Source organism: Aquarana catesbeiana, linkage group LG02 (assembly GCF_042186555.1).
Source record: "Aquarana catesbeiana isolate 2022-GZ linkage group LG02, ASM4218655v1, whole genome shotgun sequence".
NCBI classification, from domain to species: Eukaryota; Metazoa; Chordata; class Amphibia; order Anura; family Ranidae; genus Aquarana; species Aquarana catesbeiana.
The window spans coordinates 32,400,706-32,420,322 of NC_133325.1; the positions used below are offsets into that span (position 1 = coordinate 32,400,706).

Consider the following 19,617-nt stretch of genomic DNA (forward strand, 5'->3'; position numbering starts at 1 on the left):
CATGCAATCTATTCAGTTATCAAGTATTTTGTTCCAAACGTTCATGTAAGAAAGGAGGTCAGAAATGCAGCATTGCAATAACTGGAGATTTATTTAGGATTAATGCACAAATGCATTGATTGAATTTGTGTCAGATACACAAATCTACCAGGTATGCAGCTGATGCCTTCATGTGACCATAGTAAGCTTAGGTTGCTGCTCCTGAAAAGCATCCAGAGCTCTGGTGTCTCCTACAAGCAAATGAAGAGATTGTCCCGGTTCTGTAAACACATGCTAGGGAAAAGAAGGTGAATTCGCCACATGCAAACCTGAAGTGTAAGGTTAGCAAATGAACACGGCTTCAGCCTGGCTCCATCGAGGCCATGCCCTCTGATACATTTTCACCCCACCCATAGGGCTTAGTCATGGAGGTTCTGGACCATTTGGGGGCATGGCTTGGATGGAGCAAAGCTGAAGCTGTGTTTGTTTGTTGACCTTACACTTCAGGGTGGGTTGGTGTGCGGTGGCTTCACTTTCTTAACTTTCTAACTTTCGTAACTCCTTAATGTGTTTTGTACCACGATATGCTTAATCATGTGTACCTGATGGATTTTTGTCTTTGACCTCAAACAAGTCTTTGATTATTGAATTGCTGCTTCTCAGATATTGTTTCTTACTTGAACGTATGGGCAGCCTAGCCAACAAAAGCAGTTGCATGTGGCTGCAGCAGTGTCATGTTGTTGGAACTTTTTGTCCGAATAAAGATTTCAACAGTACTGAGCCACTGGCTTCAAAATAATAACAAAACAAAAAAGATAATAACAGTTTATCCAACCAAAAATGTGTTCTTTAAATAGATTCTACGCAGTGTTGGAAAAAGCATACTTGCAGCTTATTTTCCTCTGGAAAGCCTCTTTAATGTCCTTGTTTCTCAAGCTGTATATGAAGGGATTCATCAAGGGAGTTAATACTGTATATAAAAAGGACACCAAAGAGTCCACATCGGATGAGTAGGAGGCTTTTGGACGAACGTACATGAAGATAAGGGGCAGGAAAAATAAACTCACCACTGCAAAGTGAGAGGCACAGGTAGAAAATGTCTTCTTACGGCCAGCATGGGAACTGATTTTGAGAATTGCCATAATAATCCTAATATATGATAAGACAACTAAAATAAGGCTTATCAAAATGACAATGCCAGCCATGGAAGACCCTATAGCTACATTAAAGGATGTTTCGGCACAGGCCAACTGGAGCAGTGGAGGATGATCACAGTAGTAATGGTTGATGATATTGGAACCACAATAAGGTAACTTTAAGGCAAGAAGTGTGGCTGTGAGTGGAGATGCAAAGCCCCCAGACCAAGCCGCAGCTGAGAGTATTAAATAGAATTGTCTTGTCATGATGGTTTGGTAGTGTAAGGGTGAGCATATAGCTAAGTAGCGATCATAGGCCATTACGGCTAGGAGTAGACACTCTGTTGCTCCTAAAGCCAGGAAAATATACATCTGTGTGAAGCAGGCATTGTAGGAAATGGTATCCAGGTTCATCAGGAACTTGGCCAACATCTTCGGGATGGTTACCGAGGTGTATGTTATGTCTATAAAGGACAAGTTGCAGACAAAGAAGTACATTGGGGTATGGAGATGCCGGTCAAAGATGACCAAGAAGAAGATGTTGCCATTGCCAGAGAGGGTGAGGAGGTAGACACAAAGTAATACACAGAAAAGCAAAATGTGGTAATTCTGGAGGCTCTGGAATCCGAAAATGACAAATTCCGCTACTTGGGTAAAAGTTGCATTGGAAGAAGCTATTGATTTCAAGTAATCTTCATTAACCTAGATCATATAAAATAAAGAAAATGACTTCATTATAGCCCACCTGAAGCTACAATAATTTTGGTTGTAAGACTAAAGGTTCCAGTCACAAAGATTCAACACAAGGTTCATTTTCCTTATTTTAGTCACTTGACCCTAATTTTTGAGTATATATATATATATATATATATATATATATATATATATATATAGTCCCTTTCAAAAGTATTCACCCCCCTTGGCTTTTTACCTATTTTGTTACATTACAGCTTTTAGTTCAATGTTTTTTTAATCTGAATTATATGTGATGGATCAAAACACAATAGTCTAAGTTGGTGAAGTAAAATTAGAAAATTAGCAAAACCTGTACCACTCTGTGTGATTTGAGGCTAGGACGGAGGTTCACCTTCCAGCAGGACAATGACCCCCAAACACACTGCTAAAGCAACACTTGAGTGGTTTAAGGAGAAACATGTAAATGTGTTGGAATGGCCTAATCAAAGCCCAGACCTCAATCCAATAGAAAATCTGTGGTCAGATTGCTGTTCACAAGCGCAAACCATCCAACTTGAAGGAGCTGGAGCAGTTTTACAAGGAGGAATGGGCAAAAATCCTAGTGGTAAGGTGTGGCAAGCTCATAGAGACTTATCCAAAGCGACTTGGAGCTGTGATAGCCGCAAAGGGTGGCTCTACAAAGTATTGACTTCAGGGGGGGTGAATAGTTATGACTTTTTCTGTTATTTTGTCCTATTTGTTGTTTGCTTCACAATAAAAAAAAAAAAATCGTCAAAGTTGTGGGCATGTTCTGTAAATTAAATGCAAATCCTCAAACAATCCATGTTAATTCCAGGTTGTGAGGCAACAAAACATGAAAAATGCCAAGGGGGGGGGTGAATACTTTTGCAAGGCACTGTATATAAATAATAAGATATATATATTTATTAACCCCTTCGCGCCTAAGAGTAAAACAAAGCTAAATGCCCAAGCACAATTGCAACTTTGACATGGGTTAGGAAAACCGTACCTATCATCACAACTACTTTGTGCATCCAGGTGGATTCTACCATGTTTTGTTCAGGACAAATTAGGCTTTCATTTGGTGGTAAATTGTAATGGATATCTCTTGATTTAATTTTTATTATCAAAGGAAAACTGTCCCAAAATAGTAAAAAAAAAAAAAAAAAAATAATATTTTTTTTACATGTTTCTGTATATTTCTTTGTACTACCATAACCTTTCACCAAAGAACATCCTAAATTAAATTCTCCTGCTCCTGACAATCACAGCGATACCCCATATGTGTATGTTAGTTGTTGTTTGTACCCGTAGTACAGCCTAAAATCCATAGTGCGTATTTTGCTTTTTTTTTTTTTTTTATTCTACCTTAAACATCATGACACTTGTGCAAAATTAGTCACAACTCTGCATAGAAAGCAATCAGCTTCCAGGTTTTATTGCCAAAGCTTAAATGAACAAGCTGAGGTTAGAAGCTGATTGGTTTCTATGCAGACATGTGACTAATTTTGCACTCTTTTGTTTTAGTAAATAAACCCCTAACTGACACTGATACTAATTAAAATAAAATAAAAACTCTGACCAAAATAAATACTGACCCTAACTTTTGACCCTGACCTTGACCACAATACTAACCCTGGCATTGACCTAGATCAAACCATGATCTAGGTTTTTTTTTTGTATTTTATTTTTTTAATATCATTATTTTATTTTAGTATATTATTATTTTTTTTTTAAACACATTTTTTTACCTCTGCAAGGAGAGAGAGATACGATGTACATTATCTCTTTTCTCCATTTAAAAACACAGGATTCACAGTGACTGATTTCTGTGATAGCCAATCAGAGGCTATCACAGCATTCAGGTGACCCGGAAACTTGAGTTCCGGGTTCCGGTTGTTATTACGGGGCCCGGTCTCTGTGTTGGGAGCGCACCGTGCTGCGCACTCCCAGCACAAATACGATATACGCAAATATGCGGCCCCATGGAAAAGAGCCACAGTCTAGTAGGGCCGCATATTTGTATTAAGTCGGCGTCAAGGGATTGAGTATCCTTATTCTGGCGCGTTACCTCCGTGAAGGATAAAAACCATAGAAAATTGTAGTGAGGAACAACCATAGGCCTACGTGTCCTACAACAACTCCTACAGTAACAGAGGCCTCAATTTTCCTGACCTGAAACTATATAACTTACAGTAGCATCTTTACCAAGATATGTGAGGGATTGGATTCATGGCACCTCTGTGTTTACTAATACAGAACTTGATCAAAACATGACTCCCTGAAATAATTGACCATATGTTGTTCATATACATCAAGAACTTCTACCTGCAGAGGTGTCTGTAAATCCTCTCCTATACTTCACATGGTTAGCATGGCATAAAATACGCACACACACTGCATGCTAAATACGCATGCACCCCTCTTTCTTTCCTTATGGAACAATGTGGACCAGAGTTCTTTGGTCATCCCACCTTAAACAGTGGCATCATGAAGGCCTACGCTACATCAAATATGTGGTAAATGTTGGTAGCCAGGAATTTACTTCATTTATTTACTTCTAATGTAGATCTAGAGATGATCCCCTACTTATCCAACAATCTGTTTTTCCCTCTAAAAGCAAAAATCCTACATTACCTCCATTATCAAAAAGTTCCCTCAAAGAGACTGGTAAAACTTGGATATGCTCTTAGGATATCCTAACCCAAGTAAAAAAGCTGTGTCTACCCTACATAATTTTCTCCGGCAATCGCTGGTCTTCACTGCCACAACAACTGGTCTAACCAAATCGACCAAGGATTTCCCCCATCTATCTACTGATACTCTTCTAAAACCATTGTGTTTGCCTTGGAGCACGATCAAAGCAGTAATGTACAATGAACATATGCTTAGACTCTTCCACCATTCTTACATATCTCCTCCAAATCTCTCTCACCTTATGGGCCTAAGCTCCTCATCTTGCTGTCCAAAATGTGGTCATCTAGACGCAGATTTACTCCATGCTTTCTGCTAAACATTTTTGGCATTCAATGGTGTGTTATCTCACTATGCATTTAGTAAACTACTTACCTTTGACCCCTGATTGGGCACTTTTTGGCCAAATTGACATCCCAGGTACTAGGATCTCAAGAGGCTGCAAACAGCTCCTCACTATTATATCACTTTGCAGCACAAAAAAAACATTCAACATAAGTGGATCTATCCAGAACCCCCCCACTATTTTATGGACTGGGTGGAGACCTCCTTAAGCAAAGATTGACGGGTCAAACATTTTTTTTTGACGATTGAGAAATCCTTTGTCTAAACCTTACCAATTGGTACGCAACAGTCTATAATGAAGTGTTCCCAATATACAGTGCCTTGAAAAAGTATTCATACCCCTTGACATTTTCCACATTTTGTCATATTACAACCGAAAACGTAAATGTATTTTATTGGGATTTTATGTGATAGACCAACATAAAGTGGCACATAATTGTGAAGTGGAAGGAAAATGATAAATGTTTTTCAAAATTGTTTACAAATAAATATGTGAAAAGTGTGGCGGTGCATTTATATTCAGCCCCCTTTACTCTGATACCCCTAACTAAAATCTAGTGGAACCAATTGCCTTCAGAAGTCACCTAATTAGTAAATAGAGTCCACCTGTGGGTAATTTAATCTCATTATAAATACAGCTGTCCTGTGAAGACCTCAGAGGTTTGTTGGAGAACCTGTATGCCGACCGTATACACTTCTGAGCAGGATCACGTACCTAGTACGTGATTCTACACTTCGGGGGCACACACGCGCGCCGCTGGTGACCTGCTCCCACTGTGATTGGACACAGCGGGAGTCAATCTGCTGCGGGAGCCAATCAAACCTGATGTCCGCCGGGACCCGTCGATTGTTTGGGATAGAAACAGCACAGCGGTCTGCCTACTGTATGTAAACAAGGCAGACTGCCGTTCTGTCAGAAGGGAAGGCAGTGATCCTGTGTTTCTGCAAAGCAGGAACTCAGATCTCTGCCTACCCATAGTACGGGCATTCACATTGTATGACGTCTATGTGTACAGTTTTTGTTTTGTTTTCCATGTGATACACATTGTGCATTTTTGTCATACGTAGGTTTTATATGTTTTTTATTCTACATTATTAAAGATTATATTTTATTCATCGTTAAGTGGGTGGTCTGTTAAAGTCCCATTTGAGGGGGTTACCTTTTTTGTTCCTATTTATAGGGATGGGACCACCACGCACAGTAACCAAGCACATTTTAGGCACACATTTAACCCTTTGAAAACGTCGATGACGAAACGCGTAAGGCGGGGCTACGCACTTACGTCATTTCCGGGTACGGAGCGAGAGAGCCTGGAACGCAGCTGAACCGCACGCCGCACGCTGCGGGACATACTTCCTGGCTCTCGGCTTCACCCATAGTGTAGTACGCTGTGTATTTTTCCCCGAGAGGGGAGTTTTTATGGTTTTATGGTATTAAAGATTTTTTATCATACTACACTATGAGGTGGCATCTCTTTCCTTGAGGGCCTAGTTGCTGATCCCCATCCGGGATATCGTATGAAATGGTAATCCGGAACTCCTGGGAGAGAGGCCATTCCACCGCAGCACCACGGGATACCGAATAAGAGGACGGTTCTGGGATCCTAGATTGTCTATCACCCCTGCAGGGGTAGTGGAAGCTGGTGAGTGGGGAGCCAAAGGGGAGCACAGAAGTCACGGATCTACCTCTGTGGGCACCAAAAGTCACTAAGCTGTTGGAACTTTTTTGCTGCCATTCAAAATTGGAATGCACTATTTGAGACAGACTCTTTCTCTCTCTTTTTTGCTTAATTTGAAATTTTGATGTCATCTAGAGTCTTGCTGGACTTGATTGCACATATTGCACTTTATTGAACATTTATAAGTTGGATTGTTGGGTACATATACACGTATGTGTGGGATTGCACTGTCATACTGCATTGTTATACACTTGTTTTTGCACTGGTCATTTAGAGTCTTGTTGGACTTGATTGCACTATACTGCACTGTATTGCAGATTTAAAAGTAGGAGTGTACGGTCAAATATATATGTAGGTGCAGCATTGCACTGTCATATTACATATATTGCACTGTCATATGCTCATTCTTGCACTGGTCTACATACACATGCCACGAATTTTGCATATATAGAAGTTGGTATTTTTAATTAGCTGCATAGCAGCAGCACTGTAGTAGTTTTCTTCTTTTTTAAAACTAAGGTTTGCCAACACGTACACGTATACTTCCACAAATAATTTTTTATGATCTATTATGAGTTTCACCCACTAAGGATTTCACAGTTCTCATCGTTTGGGTTTGGATCACTATTTATTTATATAGTCACTGTTTATGTCATTGACATTTGTATAGCCCACAAGGGAGCGCCATATCCCCATTAACCATTCACTACATGTTAGTTCTCTTTGAGGGCTCAACTTGGGGAGGCAGCATACCTTCTATTCTCTTTCCTTTCTCCCATCTCTCCCCCCTCCCTTTATCTTATCTTCTTCCCCCCCCCCCCCCCCCTTTTCTCCTATTTCTGCTTTATGTCCTAAGCGCATAGTTTTTGTGGTTTGACATTTAACCCTTTGATCGCCCCTGATATTAACCCCTTCCCAGCCAGTGTCATTAGTACAGTGACAGTGCATATTTTTAGCACTGATCACTGTATTAGTGTCTCTGGTCTCCAAAAAAGTGTCAAACGTGTCACTTAAGCCCCATACACACTATCAGATTTTCTGCTGAGTTTTTCCTTCAGATTCACCAAAACCACGTAGTGCAAGGGCTGGCCTGATTGCATACACATTGAAACTCCTAAGGTTTGACCTCATATTATATGGTTTTGGTAAATCTGAAGGAAAAACTCAGCAGAAAATCTGATAGTGTGTATGGGGCTTTAGTGTCCGATTTGTCCTCCGCGATATTGCAGTCCCGCTTTAAGTCACTGATCGCCATCGTTAATAGTAAAATAATTAAATAAATTAAAAATTCCATAACGCTATCCCATAGTTTGTAGACGCTATAACTTTTGCGCAAATCAATCAATATACGCTTATTGGGATTTTTTTTACCAAAAATATGTAGCAGAACACATATTGACCTAAACTTTTACATATTTTTTTATTGGATTTGTTTTCTAGCAGAAAGTAAAAAAATACTGTTTTTTTTTTTTTTCAAAATTATTGGTCTTTTTTTTGTTTATAGCGCAAAAAATAAAAACCGTCAAATATCAAATACCACCAAAAGAAAGCTCTATTTATGGGAAAAAAAGGACATCAGTTTTATTTGGGTATAGCGTCGCAGGACCGCGCAATTGTCAGTTAAAGTAATGCAGTGCTGTATTGCAAAGAAATGGCCTGGTCATGAAGGGGGGGTGTTAAATCTTCTGGAGCTGAAGTGGTTAAAGCCTAATTGAAGCCAAAATGATTTATTTTAGCTCTGGCTAAGATTATTGAGACACCAGATAGTAGCTTGTGTGTCCATGCACATTTGGGGCATTTACAGGCATATTTGTAGAGCAGCGTTTAAAGACTGAAAAAACATTGCAAGTGTGTTTTTGAGAGGAGGTTTTGGACAGAAAAACATGCCTAATATTGTGTAAATGCACCCAAACATGGCATTTAACCTATATTACCATAAGTATTGGGACGCCTGCCTTTACACCCACATGGACTTTAATGGCATCCCAGTCTCAGTCCGTAGGGTTCAATATTGAGTTGGCCCAACCTTTGCAGCTATAACAGCTTCAACTCTTCTGGGAAGGCTGTCCACAAGGTTTAGGAGGGTGTCTATGGGAATGTTTGACTATTCTTCCAGAAGTGCATTGGTGAGGTCAGGCCTGATGTTGGACGAGAAGGCCTGGATCGCAGTCTCCGCTCTAATTCATCCCAAAGGTGTTCTATCGGGTTGAGGTCAGTCAAGTTCCTCCACCCCAAACTCGCTCATCCATGTCTTTATGGACCTTGCTTTGGTGTGCAGTCATGTTAGAACAGGAAGGGGCCATCCCCAAACTGTTCCCACAAAGTTGGGAGCATGATATTGTCCAAAATGTCTTGGTATGCTGATGCCTTAAGAGTTCCCTTCACTGGAACTAAGGGGCCAAGCCCAACCCCTGAAAAACAACCCAGCACCATAATCATAACCTTCACCAAATGATTTGGACCAGTGCACAAAGCAAGGTCCATAAAGACATGGATGAGCAAGTTTGGGGTGGAGGAACTTGACTGGCCTTCACAGTCACAGTCCTGACCTCAACCCGATAGAACACCTTTGGGATGAATTAGAGCGGAGACTGCAAGCCAGGCCTTCTCATACAACATCAGTGCCTAATCTCACAAATGCTCTTCTGGAAAAATGGTCAAACATTCCCATAGACACACTCCTAAACCTTGTGGACAGCTTTCTCAAAAGAGTTGAAGCTGTTATAGCTGCAAAGGGTGGACCAACTCAATAGTGAACCCTACGGATTAATGCCCTGTACACACAGTCGGATTTTCCAACGGAAAATGTGTGATAGGACCTTGTTGTCAGAAATTCCGACCGTGTGTGGGCTCCATCACACATTTTCCATTGGAATTTCCGACACACAAAGTTTGAGAGCAGGCTATAAAATTTTCCGACAACAAAATCCGTTGTCGGAAATTCCGATCGTGTGTACACAAATCCGACACGACGCACAAAGTGCTACGCATGCTCAGAACAAATTAAGAGATGAAAGCTATTGGCTACTGCCCCGTTTATAGTCCCGACGTACGTGTTTTACGTCACCGCGTTTAGAACGATCGGATTTTCCGACAACTTTGTGTGACTGTGTGTATGCAAGACAAGTTTGAGCCAACACCCGTCAGAAAAAATCCATGGATTTTGTTGTCGGAATATGCGATCAATGTCCGACCGTGTGTACAGGGCATAAGACTGGGATGCCATGTGCGTGTAAAGGCAGGCGTCACAAAACTTTTGGTAATATAGTGCAGGCGCGTCAAGCATTGTTGAGTTTACATCTTTTCTAGTGTTTTTGCGAAATACAATTCTGATGAATAACTGCACTAAAACACATGTTCAACACGATTCCCAGGAGCTTTGTTATATGCTGCTTTTTTGTCTGCCAGCAGTTCTGGCATTTTTTCTGCTGCTTATTGTGCATGGACCCTTCATTTTGTGCTTACTCTGCTTCCTACATCTGTAGGTCAGGGCATAAGTTTTGAACTACATATGATGTAAGTTAAAGTAATCTAAGAAGTTAAAAAAAAAAAAAAAAGATTGTTTCTTTTAAATAAAATGCCTTCTTATATTTACCTACTTTTTACCTATAGTTTACTCTTGTGAGCCCTAATTCATTCCTTCCCCTGTTCTCCCTAATTATTATTTTCCTGCAGATGTTTTCCCCATTTTCCATCCCTTAAAGAGGAACTGTGGTCTGCTCACATAATTTGTAATAAAACATCTTTGCCACTCTGGAGCTTCCCTCCAACCACTTTGCTTATTATTTTATATATACTGTGATTCTGTATTTGCAAAATATGCTGCAGAAATCTCCCTCCACTGAGTCTGGCTACAATCATTTTAACTGTGGGCAGCTGAAGCTGCTGCCTGTACACTTCCTGGATATACACTTTCACATACCTTTAGCTCTGCAGCTCTCATTGGCACTCTTATGACTCACCCCCCCCCTTCCTGGCAAACTCTTATGAGAGAGAGAGAGAGAGAGAGCTGTGCATGATGTCATAGGCCTAGGCTTTTTACTAGACAAGAAACAAGAAGTGGGCTGTATAAGGTATTATTTACTGGCAGAAAAAAAAATGATTTACTATCCAAAGTTAAAACAACAACAAGGGCAGAAGATTTAATAGATGGAAAGTTGAAAAAAATGACTGAAGGTCCACTTGAAATAGATTTTTTTTTTAGCTTTTGTTTGTTTAGTTTGTATAGTTTTTCCAGTGTCACATTAAAAAAATCACAGCATAGAAGGGGACCAAAGTCTTATTTTCTTTGTACGTAACTTAGCAAGGCTTTGTATCAGGACCATAACTTCAGTGTCATTTTAAATGGACAAATTAGAAAAAAAAATGTATTTGACTACAGTAATGCTAATTTTCTACATTTTTTAACACTGATAAAAGCAGGAAAAAAAGTGTGTGTTTTTTTTTGTTATGTCTATGAATACTTTTTGCAAGACAGTGTGATTAAAAATACATTTTACTATGCTGATACTTTTTGACATTGTAACATCCGAAAGAGGTTAATAAAATATTTTTTAATAAATCACTAAAAGAAAGCCTTGTTTGTCTTATTATTAATGATATGAAAAATATAAAAGGTATAACATTTAGACAGCTGTGGGAAGTTACTTTTTTTTTCCCTTGAACTTCATGGAATGCTCTAGTACTGCTGGTATCATTATCCCTGGACACACTATTTTAGGATACCATAACCTAATATAAAGCCACAGAAAAAAAAACAAAGAAAACAAAAAATATATTTGTACTCAATTTCTATAGCAGTAGTGATAGTTGTTGTATTGTTAAAACATATTATTATTAATATTAGTAGTAGTTGTTGTACTATTATTATTTTATTAGTAGTAGTAGTAGTCCTAGTGGTAGTTGTTGTATTGTTGTTATTATTATTATTATTATTAATAATAATAATAATAATAATAATAATAATAATAATATTAACATTAGAAGTAGTTGTATTATTATTTTAGTAGTAGTAGTAGTAGTAGCAATAGTTTAAGTGTTGTGACTTATATTTGTTGTCTTGTTCTTTGTGTTGCCATATCTGAAGGCTATGTGACACAGTAGCTTCTGGATATATGTCATGTTATTAGTGTCTTAACTTTCATCTCCAATTGGTGAGATTGATGGATTTGTATTCATTAATAAATGTTCTTTACACTTTTCTACTTTTCCATACATTGTATGCTGTGCCACTCATTTGGTCTTCTGGTTCCTTACTACCTTGATAAGGACAACCCTGTTTTTTGATATACAGAGTAGTAGCAATAGTTGTTGTATTTTAAAGGGGTTGTAAAGTTAATTTTTTTTTTTTTCAAAAATAACAAACATGTTATACTTACCTTCACTGTGCAGCTCTTTCTGCACAGAGTGGCCCCGAACCTGGTCTTCTGGGGTCCCTTGGCGGCTGTTTCAGCTCCTCCCCGCAAGCATTTACCACCTTAATGCGAGCTCCCTCGCACGGTGGTGAGTGCTTGCGGGCGCGCTCCCGTGATACAGCCGGCGGCTATAGCCGCTCGCTGTATCACTCGGCCCCGCCCCCCGGCGCGCCGCGTCATCGGATGTGATTGACAGCAGCGCGAGCCAATGGCTGCGCTGCTTTCAATCCATCCACTGCAGCCAATCAGCGACCAGGCTGAGCTGCAATGAAGATGACGAGGACGAGCAGCGAAGATTCGAGGCGTCAGGTAAGTAAAACGGGGGGGCTGGGGGCGGTGGTACTGTCAAAAGTTTTTTCACCTTAATGCATAGAATGCATTAAGGTGAAAAAATTTTTACCTTTACAACCCCTTTAATTTTTATTATTTGTACTATTAGTTTTATTATTATTATTATTATTATTATTTGTACTATTAGTTTTATTATAATTATTATTATTATTATTATTTATTGACTCACCTGGTACAGAACCTATTTTAGTATATTTAATATACCGTATTTATCGGCGTATAACACGCGCCGGCGTATAACACGCACCCCAAGTTTAGGGGAGAATTTTAAGGAAAAAACTTTTAGGAGGGAAGTTTAAGGAAAAGAAACTTACATTAAAATGCCCATCAATGCAGCCTCATCAGTGTTCATCTGCAGCCTTGTTAGTGTCATTGCAGCCTTTTCAGTGTCAGTGCAGCCTTGTCAGTGCAGCCTTGTCAGTGCAGCCTTGCCCCAGTGCAGCCTTGTCCCCAGTGCAGCCTTGTCCCCAGTGCAGCCTTGTCCCCAGTGCAGCCTTGTCCCCAGTGCAGCCTTGTCCCCAGTGCAGCCTTGTCAGTGCAGCCTTGTCCCCAGTGCAGCATTGTCCCCAGTGCAGCCTTGTCCCCAGTGCAGCCTTGTCCCCAGTGCAGCCTTGTCAGTGCAGCCTTGTCCCCAGTGCAGCATTGTCCCCAGTGCAGCCTTGTCCCCAGTGTCCATGCCTCTTGCCGCCACCGCCGCCGCCATACACATGGTAGTAGTTTTAAATATGGCGCCACGGAGTTCGGAGGGACTCGGCGCCGGCGGAAGTGAACGAACGCCGCCGAGATACACATAGCCGAGGGTTCTCGGCTCTTTCCGGCGCCGCTCACAGTCCCGCCCAGTCCCGCCCTATGATGGACATAACACAGGTCCAATGGCGGGACTGGGCGTGACTGTGAGCGGCGCCGGAAAGAGCCAAATACACCCGACTATGTGTATCTCGGCTCTGTGATTTCGGCGGCGCTCGTTCAGCACCGCCGAGCCCCTCCGAACTCCGCGGCGCCATATTTGAAACTACTCGCTATGTGAATGTCGGCGGCGATCGCCGACATTCACATAGCGATAGCGGGGATCGGCGTATAACACGCACCCACGACTTTCCCCTGATTTTAAGTGCGTGTTATACGCCGATAAATACGGTATATTTTTTAGTTAGTGTTAAACCTCGTACTCACGATCAGATTTTCGGCAGGGAATTGTGTGATGACAGACTGTTGGCCTAAAATCCGACCGTTAGTACGCTCCATCAGACAATTTTTGTCCAACTTTCGGCCAACAAATGTTGGATGGCAGGCTAATAAATTTTCGCCGGACAACAAGTCCGTCACACAAGTCCAAAGTACAAACACGCAAGCACGTTCGTGTTTGTCGCAAGCACGTTCGTGTTTGTTGGCCAACAATTGTGTGCCGTTAGTCTGCAAAACAAAATCCTGGCACACGCCCTTCGGACAAAAGTCTGACGCTCTGCCTGCCAACAATCGGATCGCATGTACGAGGCTTTAGGGTTGTTATTCAAAACCACAAAATTTTAGCCAAAATATCCCAACATAACCCTTTAAACTTCAGACTTACCGTCCTTATATCAGTTCCCATAGCAAAAAAATCCCAGAAAGCTTTTGCAAGATTTTGCACTCAAGAATTTAAACTTCTTCAAAGTTGAATGAAATAAACTTTACTTGCACAGTTTAAATAAATTTTAGTATTTGGCACACATGTTGCATAGCTTTGCCTTTTGTTTAGGGCTGCTGAAACGATGCAGTGATTTGTCTTCTATTTAAACCCCTGGCTGTAAAACATACAAGGAGTATAATGCTAATTATAAATCTCTGAGGAAAAATTAGTCTTTGTTGACATCTGAGCTTCTTGTGATATACTGTTGATGTTGTTGATGTTGTTATAATTAACTGAATTAAAAATAACTTTTCCATACACTTTGTCCTGTAGAAACTAATCAAAGACTTCATTGGTTGATTAGTGATTTCCAGACCGTTGTTCCTAATTTTTACAGACAGTCTACTGACTGGAATGGTACCAGCTGATTGGAGAAAAGCCAATGTAGCACCAATATTTAAAAAGGGCCCAAAATACATCCCTGGGAATTACAGACCAGTTATGCCGCGTACACACGAGCGGACTTTACAGCAGACTTTGCCCGGCGGACTTTTCAACGTACTTTACGACGGACTTTCTGAATGAACGGACTTGCCTACACACAATCCACCAAAGTCCGTCGAATTCGTACGTGATGACGTACGACCGGACTAAAACAAGGAAGTTCATAGCCAGTAGCCAATAGCTGCCCTAGCGTGGCTTTTTGTCCGTCGAACTAGCATACAGACGGCGGACTTTTCGACCGGACTCGATTTCAACGGATTAATTTAAAACATGTTTCAAATCTAAGTCCGTCCAACTTTTGAGAAAACAAAGTCCGCTGGAGTCCACACACGATCGAATTGTCCGACCAAATCCCGTCCGCCGGGCAAAGTCTGCCGTAAAGTCCGCTCGTGTGTACGCGGCATTAGCCTAACATCAATAGTATGTAAACTCTTGGAGGGGATGATAAGGGACTATATACAAGATTTTAGTAATAAGAACGATATCATTAGCAGTAATCAGCATGGATTCATGAAGAATCGTTCTTGCCAAACCAATCTACTAACCTTCTATGAGGAGGTGAGTTGCCATCTAGATAAAGGAAGGCCCGTAGACGTGGTGTATCTGGATTTTGCAAAAGCATTTGACACAGTTCCCCATAAACATTTACTGTACAAAATAAGGTCCGTTGGCATGGACCATAGGGTGAGTACATGGATTGAAAACTGGCTACAAGGGCGAGTTCAGAGGGTGGTGATAAATGGGGAGTACTCGGAATGGTTAGGGGTGTGTAGTGGGGTTCCCCAAGGGTTCTGTGCTGGGACCAATCCTATTTAATTTGTTCATAAACGATCTGGAGGATGGGATAAACAGTTCAATCTCTGTATTTGCAGACGATACTAAGCTAAGCAGGGCAATAACTTCTCTGCAGGATGTGGAAACCTTGCAAAAAGAGCTGAACAAATTAATGGGGTGGGCAACTACATGGCAAATGAGGTTCAATGTAGAAAAATGTAAAATAATGAATTTGGGTGGCATAAATACGAATGCAATCTATACACTGGGGGGAGAACCTCTGGGGGAATCTAGGATGGAAAAGGACCTGAGGGTCCTAGTAGATGATAGGATCAGCAATGGAATGCAATGCCAAGCTGCAGCTAACAAAGCAAACAGAATATTGGCATGCATTAAAAAGGGGATCAACTCCAGAGATAAAACGATAATTCTCCCGCTCTACAAGACTCTGGTCCGGCCGCACCTAGAGTATGCTGTCCAGTTCTGGGCACCAGTCCTCAGGAAGGATGTACTGGAAATGGAGCAAGTACAAAGAAGGGCAACAAAGCTAATAAAGGGTCTGGAGGATCTTAGTTATGAGGAAAGGTTGCGAGCACTGAACTTATTCTCTCTGGAGAAGAGACGCTTGAGAGGGGATATGATTTCAATATACAAATACCGTACTGGTGACCCCACAATAGAAATAAAACTTTTTCGCAGAAGAGAGTTTAACAAGACTCGCGGCCACTCATTAAAATTAGAAGAAAAGAGGTTTAACCTTAAACTACGTAGAGGGTTCTTTACTGTAAGAGCTGCAAGGATGTGGAATTCCCTTTCACAGGCGGTGGTCTCAGCGGGGAGCATCGATAGCTTCAAGAAACTATTAGATAAGCACCTGAATGACCGCAACATACAGGGATATATAATGTAATACTGACATATAATCACACACATAGGTTGGACTTGTGTCTTTTTTTCAACCTCACCTACTATGTAACTATGTAACTATAGTTTTATTAGTATTATTATTATTATTATTATTATTATTATTATTCAGGCTTTATATAGCACCAACAGTTTTACTTTAAATTAACTAGCCACATGCATAAATAACTAAATGCATTTATTTATTCATTTATATTGTTATAATCTTTTATTGTATTGTTTTTCTAAATAAAGGATGCATCAATCATATATATAAATATATATATATATATATATATATATATATATATATATATATATATATATCACATTTTTGTAAATATTTTATTATACCTTTTCATGTGACAACACTAAAGAAATGACACTTTGCTACAATGTAAAGTAGTGAGTGTACAGCTTGTATAACAGTGTAAATTTGCTGTCCCCTTAAAATAACTCAACACACAGCCATTAATGTCCGCTGGCAACAAAAGTGAGTACACTCCTAAGTGAAAATGTCCAAATTGGGCCCAATTAGCCATTTTCCCTCCCCGGTGTCATGTGACTCATTAGTGTTACAAGGTCTCAGGTGTGAATGGGGAGCAGGTGTGTTAAATTTCATACTGGTCACTGGAAGTTCAACATGGCACCTCACGGCAAATAACTCTCTGAGGATCTGAAAAAAAAAATTGTTGCTCTACAAAAAGATGGCCTAGGCTATAAGAAGATTGCTAAGACCCTGAAACTGAGCTGCAGCATGGTGGCCAAGACCATACAGTGGTTTAACAGGACAGGTTCCACCCAGAACAGGCCTCACCCAGCTTCTTGTATATTCCACTACTGGCAAAGTATCAGCTTCATCACTACACAATGCAGGGACAAAGGCAAAATATTTCAACTCTCCCTACTGGATCATCTACTACACTAAGGTGCATACTCCATTTTGAACATCTACAGACCGCTGATCAGCAAATAGACTCCTCTTCTGCTGTCAATGGGGCTAAGGACTTCTTGGATAAGGAAATAACTACCAAGGTGCTTAGAGGGAACAACAGAATTCCAAGTGAAACATAGAGGGAGATGCAGCTGAAGGTGTTTCATTGAGCCTACATACCCTTTCTGTCTAAGAAAACCAACCCTCAGTTTGCCTTGTGCCCTCTCTACTCTCAACCAAAACCCTCCCTGGCTCATCGTTTTTGGTCCTCCCTGGCTCATTCCATTTTTTAGGATCAAGTTCTCTCATTTATATCAGGAGTTACCTCACTCTTCATCCCAAAAGACCCCTACCTCCTAGTAACTGGATACTGGGATCTTAGTCTACAGTATACATGGGCCGAACGACCACAGGTTTGGTTTACGGCAGAGCTTACAAACATCGCAAAAGTTCAGAACCGAAAACACAAATCCCATTGAAGTCTATGGGACTCAAACTGGAAAAATCAGAAGGATTCTTCTTTGCTTTGACCACCTGAATCAGTTCCTTTTTGGCGCTGATCTTTGCCCGGAGCAAGAATACACTTTTCTGGGCTGTATCTATTATCAGACCCAAGTATTCTAATCTCCTTGATGGTTTTAAGGAAGATTTCTCTAGGTTGAGAATCCAACCTAGGTATTCCTGTGGTGTATTACTGTGGTGACCATACTTTGGTCCAAGTGGGCTACCGACTGGTCTATCAAGAGCAGATCGTCTAGGTAAGCTGTATACCTTGGGCCCTTAATCTGGCCAGAGGAGGGGCCAGGACCTTTGTAAACACCCGAGGTGCAGTAGACCGAAAGGCAGAGCTACAAACTGAAAATGAAGATTTTCTACCTCAAAACGTAGATATTTCTGGTGAGCGGGGAAAATAGGCATATGGAGGCATGCATCCTTGATGTTGATTGACACCAGAAGTTCTCCCGCTTGTAGGATGGAGGGAAATGATCCGATTGACTCCATGCGAAAAGAGCGGATATTCAGGAACCAGTTTAGATCCTTGAGATCTAGAATGGGTCTAACACCCCCATTTGGTTTTGGGACCGTGAAAAGGTTTGAATAAAACCCCAATCCCTGCTCGTCCATGGAAACCACCATGGTCACTCTTTGAGACAAAAGACAGTCCAATGCTTGAAAGAGAGACTTCTTTTTGTCTGGATCCTTGAGAACATTCGATCTTAGAAAAACAAGGAGACGGGAACTCTTGGAACTCTAGTTTGTAACCTAGAGCTATTGAGGAAATCACCCATCTGTCTCGAAACTCTTCCTGCCAGACCCTTGAGAACTGCAGAAGTCTTCCCCCCACTCGAGCTAGCGGGGGCTCCCCTTCATAAGGAGTCTTTAGTATTTTGTTTTGTAGGTTTCCTTCCCCAGGACTTCTTTTGTCCCTGGGGTTGACCCTGAGGTTTACCTCTTGAACCTGACGGCAGAGGCTGTCGTGACTGCCTAGAGGCTGATGCCCCTGGCACTGGAGAAGGAGCTTGTTTAAATACGTTTACTCCTTTTCTTAACTGGCAAAATAGTACTTTTTCCACTAGAAATTTTTTTAATGTATTTATCCAAATCATCCCCAGACAGCTATTCACTGCGAAAAAGAAAACTAGCCAGGTGTTTTTTGCATGGCGCTTCGGCTGACCAATTTTTCAACCATAGGATTCTACGCATATGCACCAGCCTAAGCGTAAGACACGAGGCCTGAAGAATAGAATCTCTCATAGCGTCAATTGCAAAACATAAAGCCCCTGGTAGCTCGGCTAAATCCTGGGCCTGCTGATCAGGGATAACCTTGAGCACCTGTTTTAACTGGTCTTTTAAGGATTGACATACACCAATTGCTGCCACGGCAGGTTGAGTCACTGAACCTGCCAAAGAAAATGTGTTTTTTCACAGGAATTCCAATTTCTTATCAGTTGGATCCCTAAGCATTTGAACATTGTCTACTGGACAAGTCAAACTTTTATTCACAAAGGATATAGCACCGTCAATTGCTGGTATCTCCCACTTTTTAGTGAATTTTTCCTCCATGTGATAAAGTGCTTTTAGGAGGAAAAAAATGCTTATATGGGTGATCGAACTCAGAATACATTAGCTGCTCCAGCAATGAATGGACAGGAAAGGCATGCAAAGCTTGAGGAGGCTTTAGCGAACCCAAACAAGAAGTGGGCTTACCAACCGACTCAGTAAGAGATTATACCAGCAATCTTTCAGATTGTAAAGCTGAAGGAGGTCCTTCCGCAACTGACACCTCAGAGGAGGAGTCATCAGCCTCTTCACGGTCCTCTGAGGGGCATTCATCTTCGCCCGCCCCCAGTTCCTCTGTTTGAGGGTCCTGGGTAGTAGAAGGGGACCTGCCGCATTTTCTCCCACTCTGGGAAGATGCGATTAAAGCCGCTAACCTTTCTTCCAATCCCACCAAAGCTGAGGAAAAAAACTCCTCAGTAATATAGACAGGCAATGTTGGAAAAAGTTGCAACACTTGCTCCAAAGGCTCACCCTGACCAGCCACCCCAGAACTCTCAGGGGAGGATGACATTGTAGAGATGAGACTAGGGTCCTTAGA

At 41.1% G+C, this 19,617-nt stretch overlaps 1 protein-coding gene across 1 annotated transcript; it reads right to left on the reverse strand.

Moving 5' to 3' along the window:
* Positions 1–839: 839 nt before the first annotated feature.
* LOC141126473 (olfactory receptor 6N1-like) lies at positions 840–19,352 on the reverse strand. Its single transcript, XM_073612415.1, has 2 exons — positions 19,227–19,352; positions 840–1,817 (listed from the first exon to the last, which is right to left on the reverse strand). Exons 1-2 carry the CDS (start codon positions 19,350–19,352, stop codon positions 840–842), a joined length of 1,104 nt encoding a protein of 367 aa, XP_073468516.1.
* Positions 19,353–19,617: the final 265 nt, after the last annotated feature.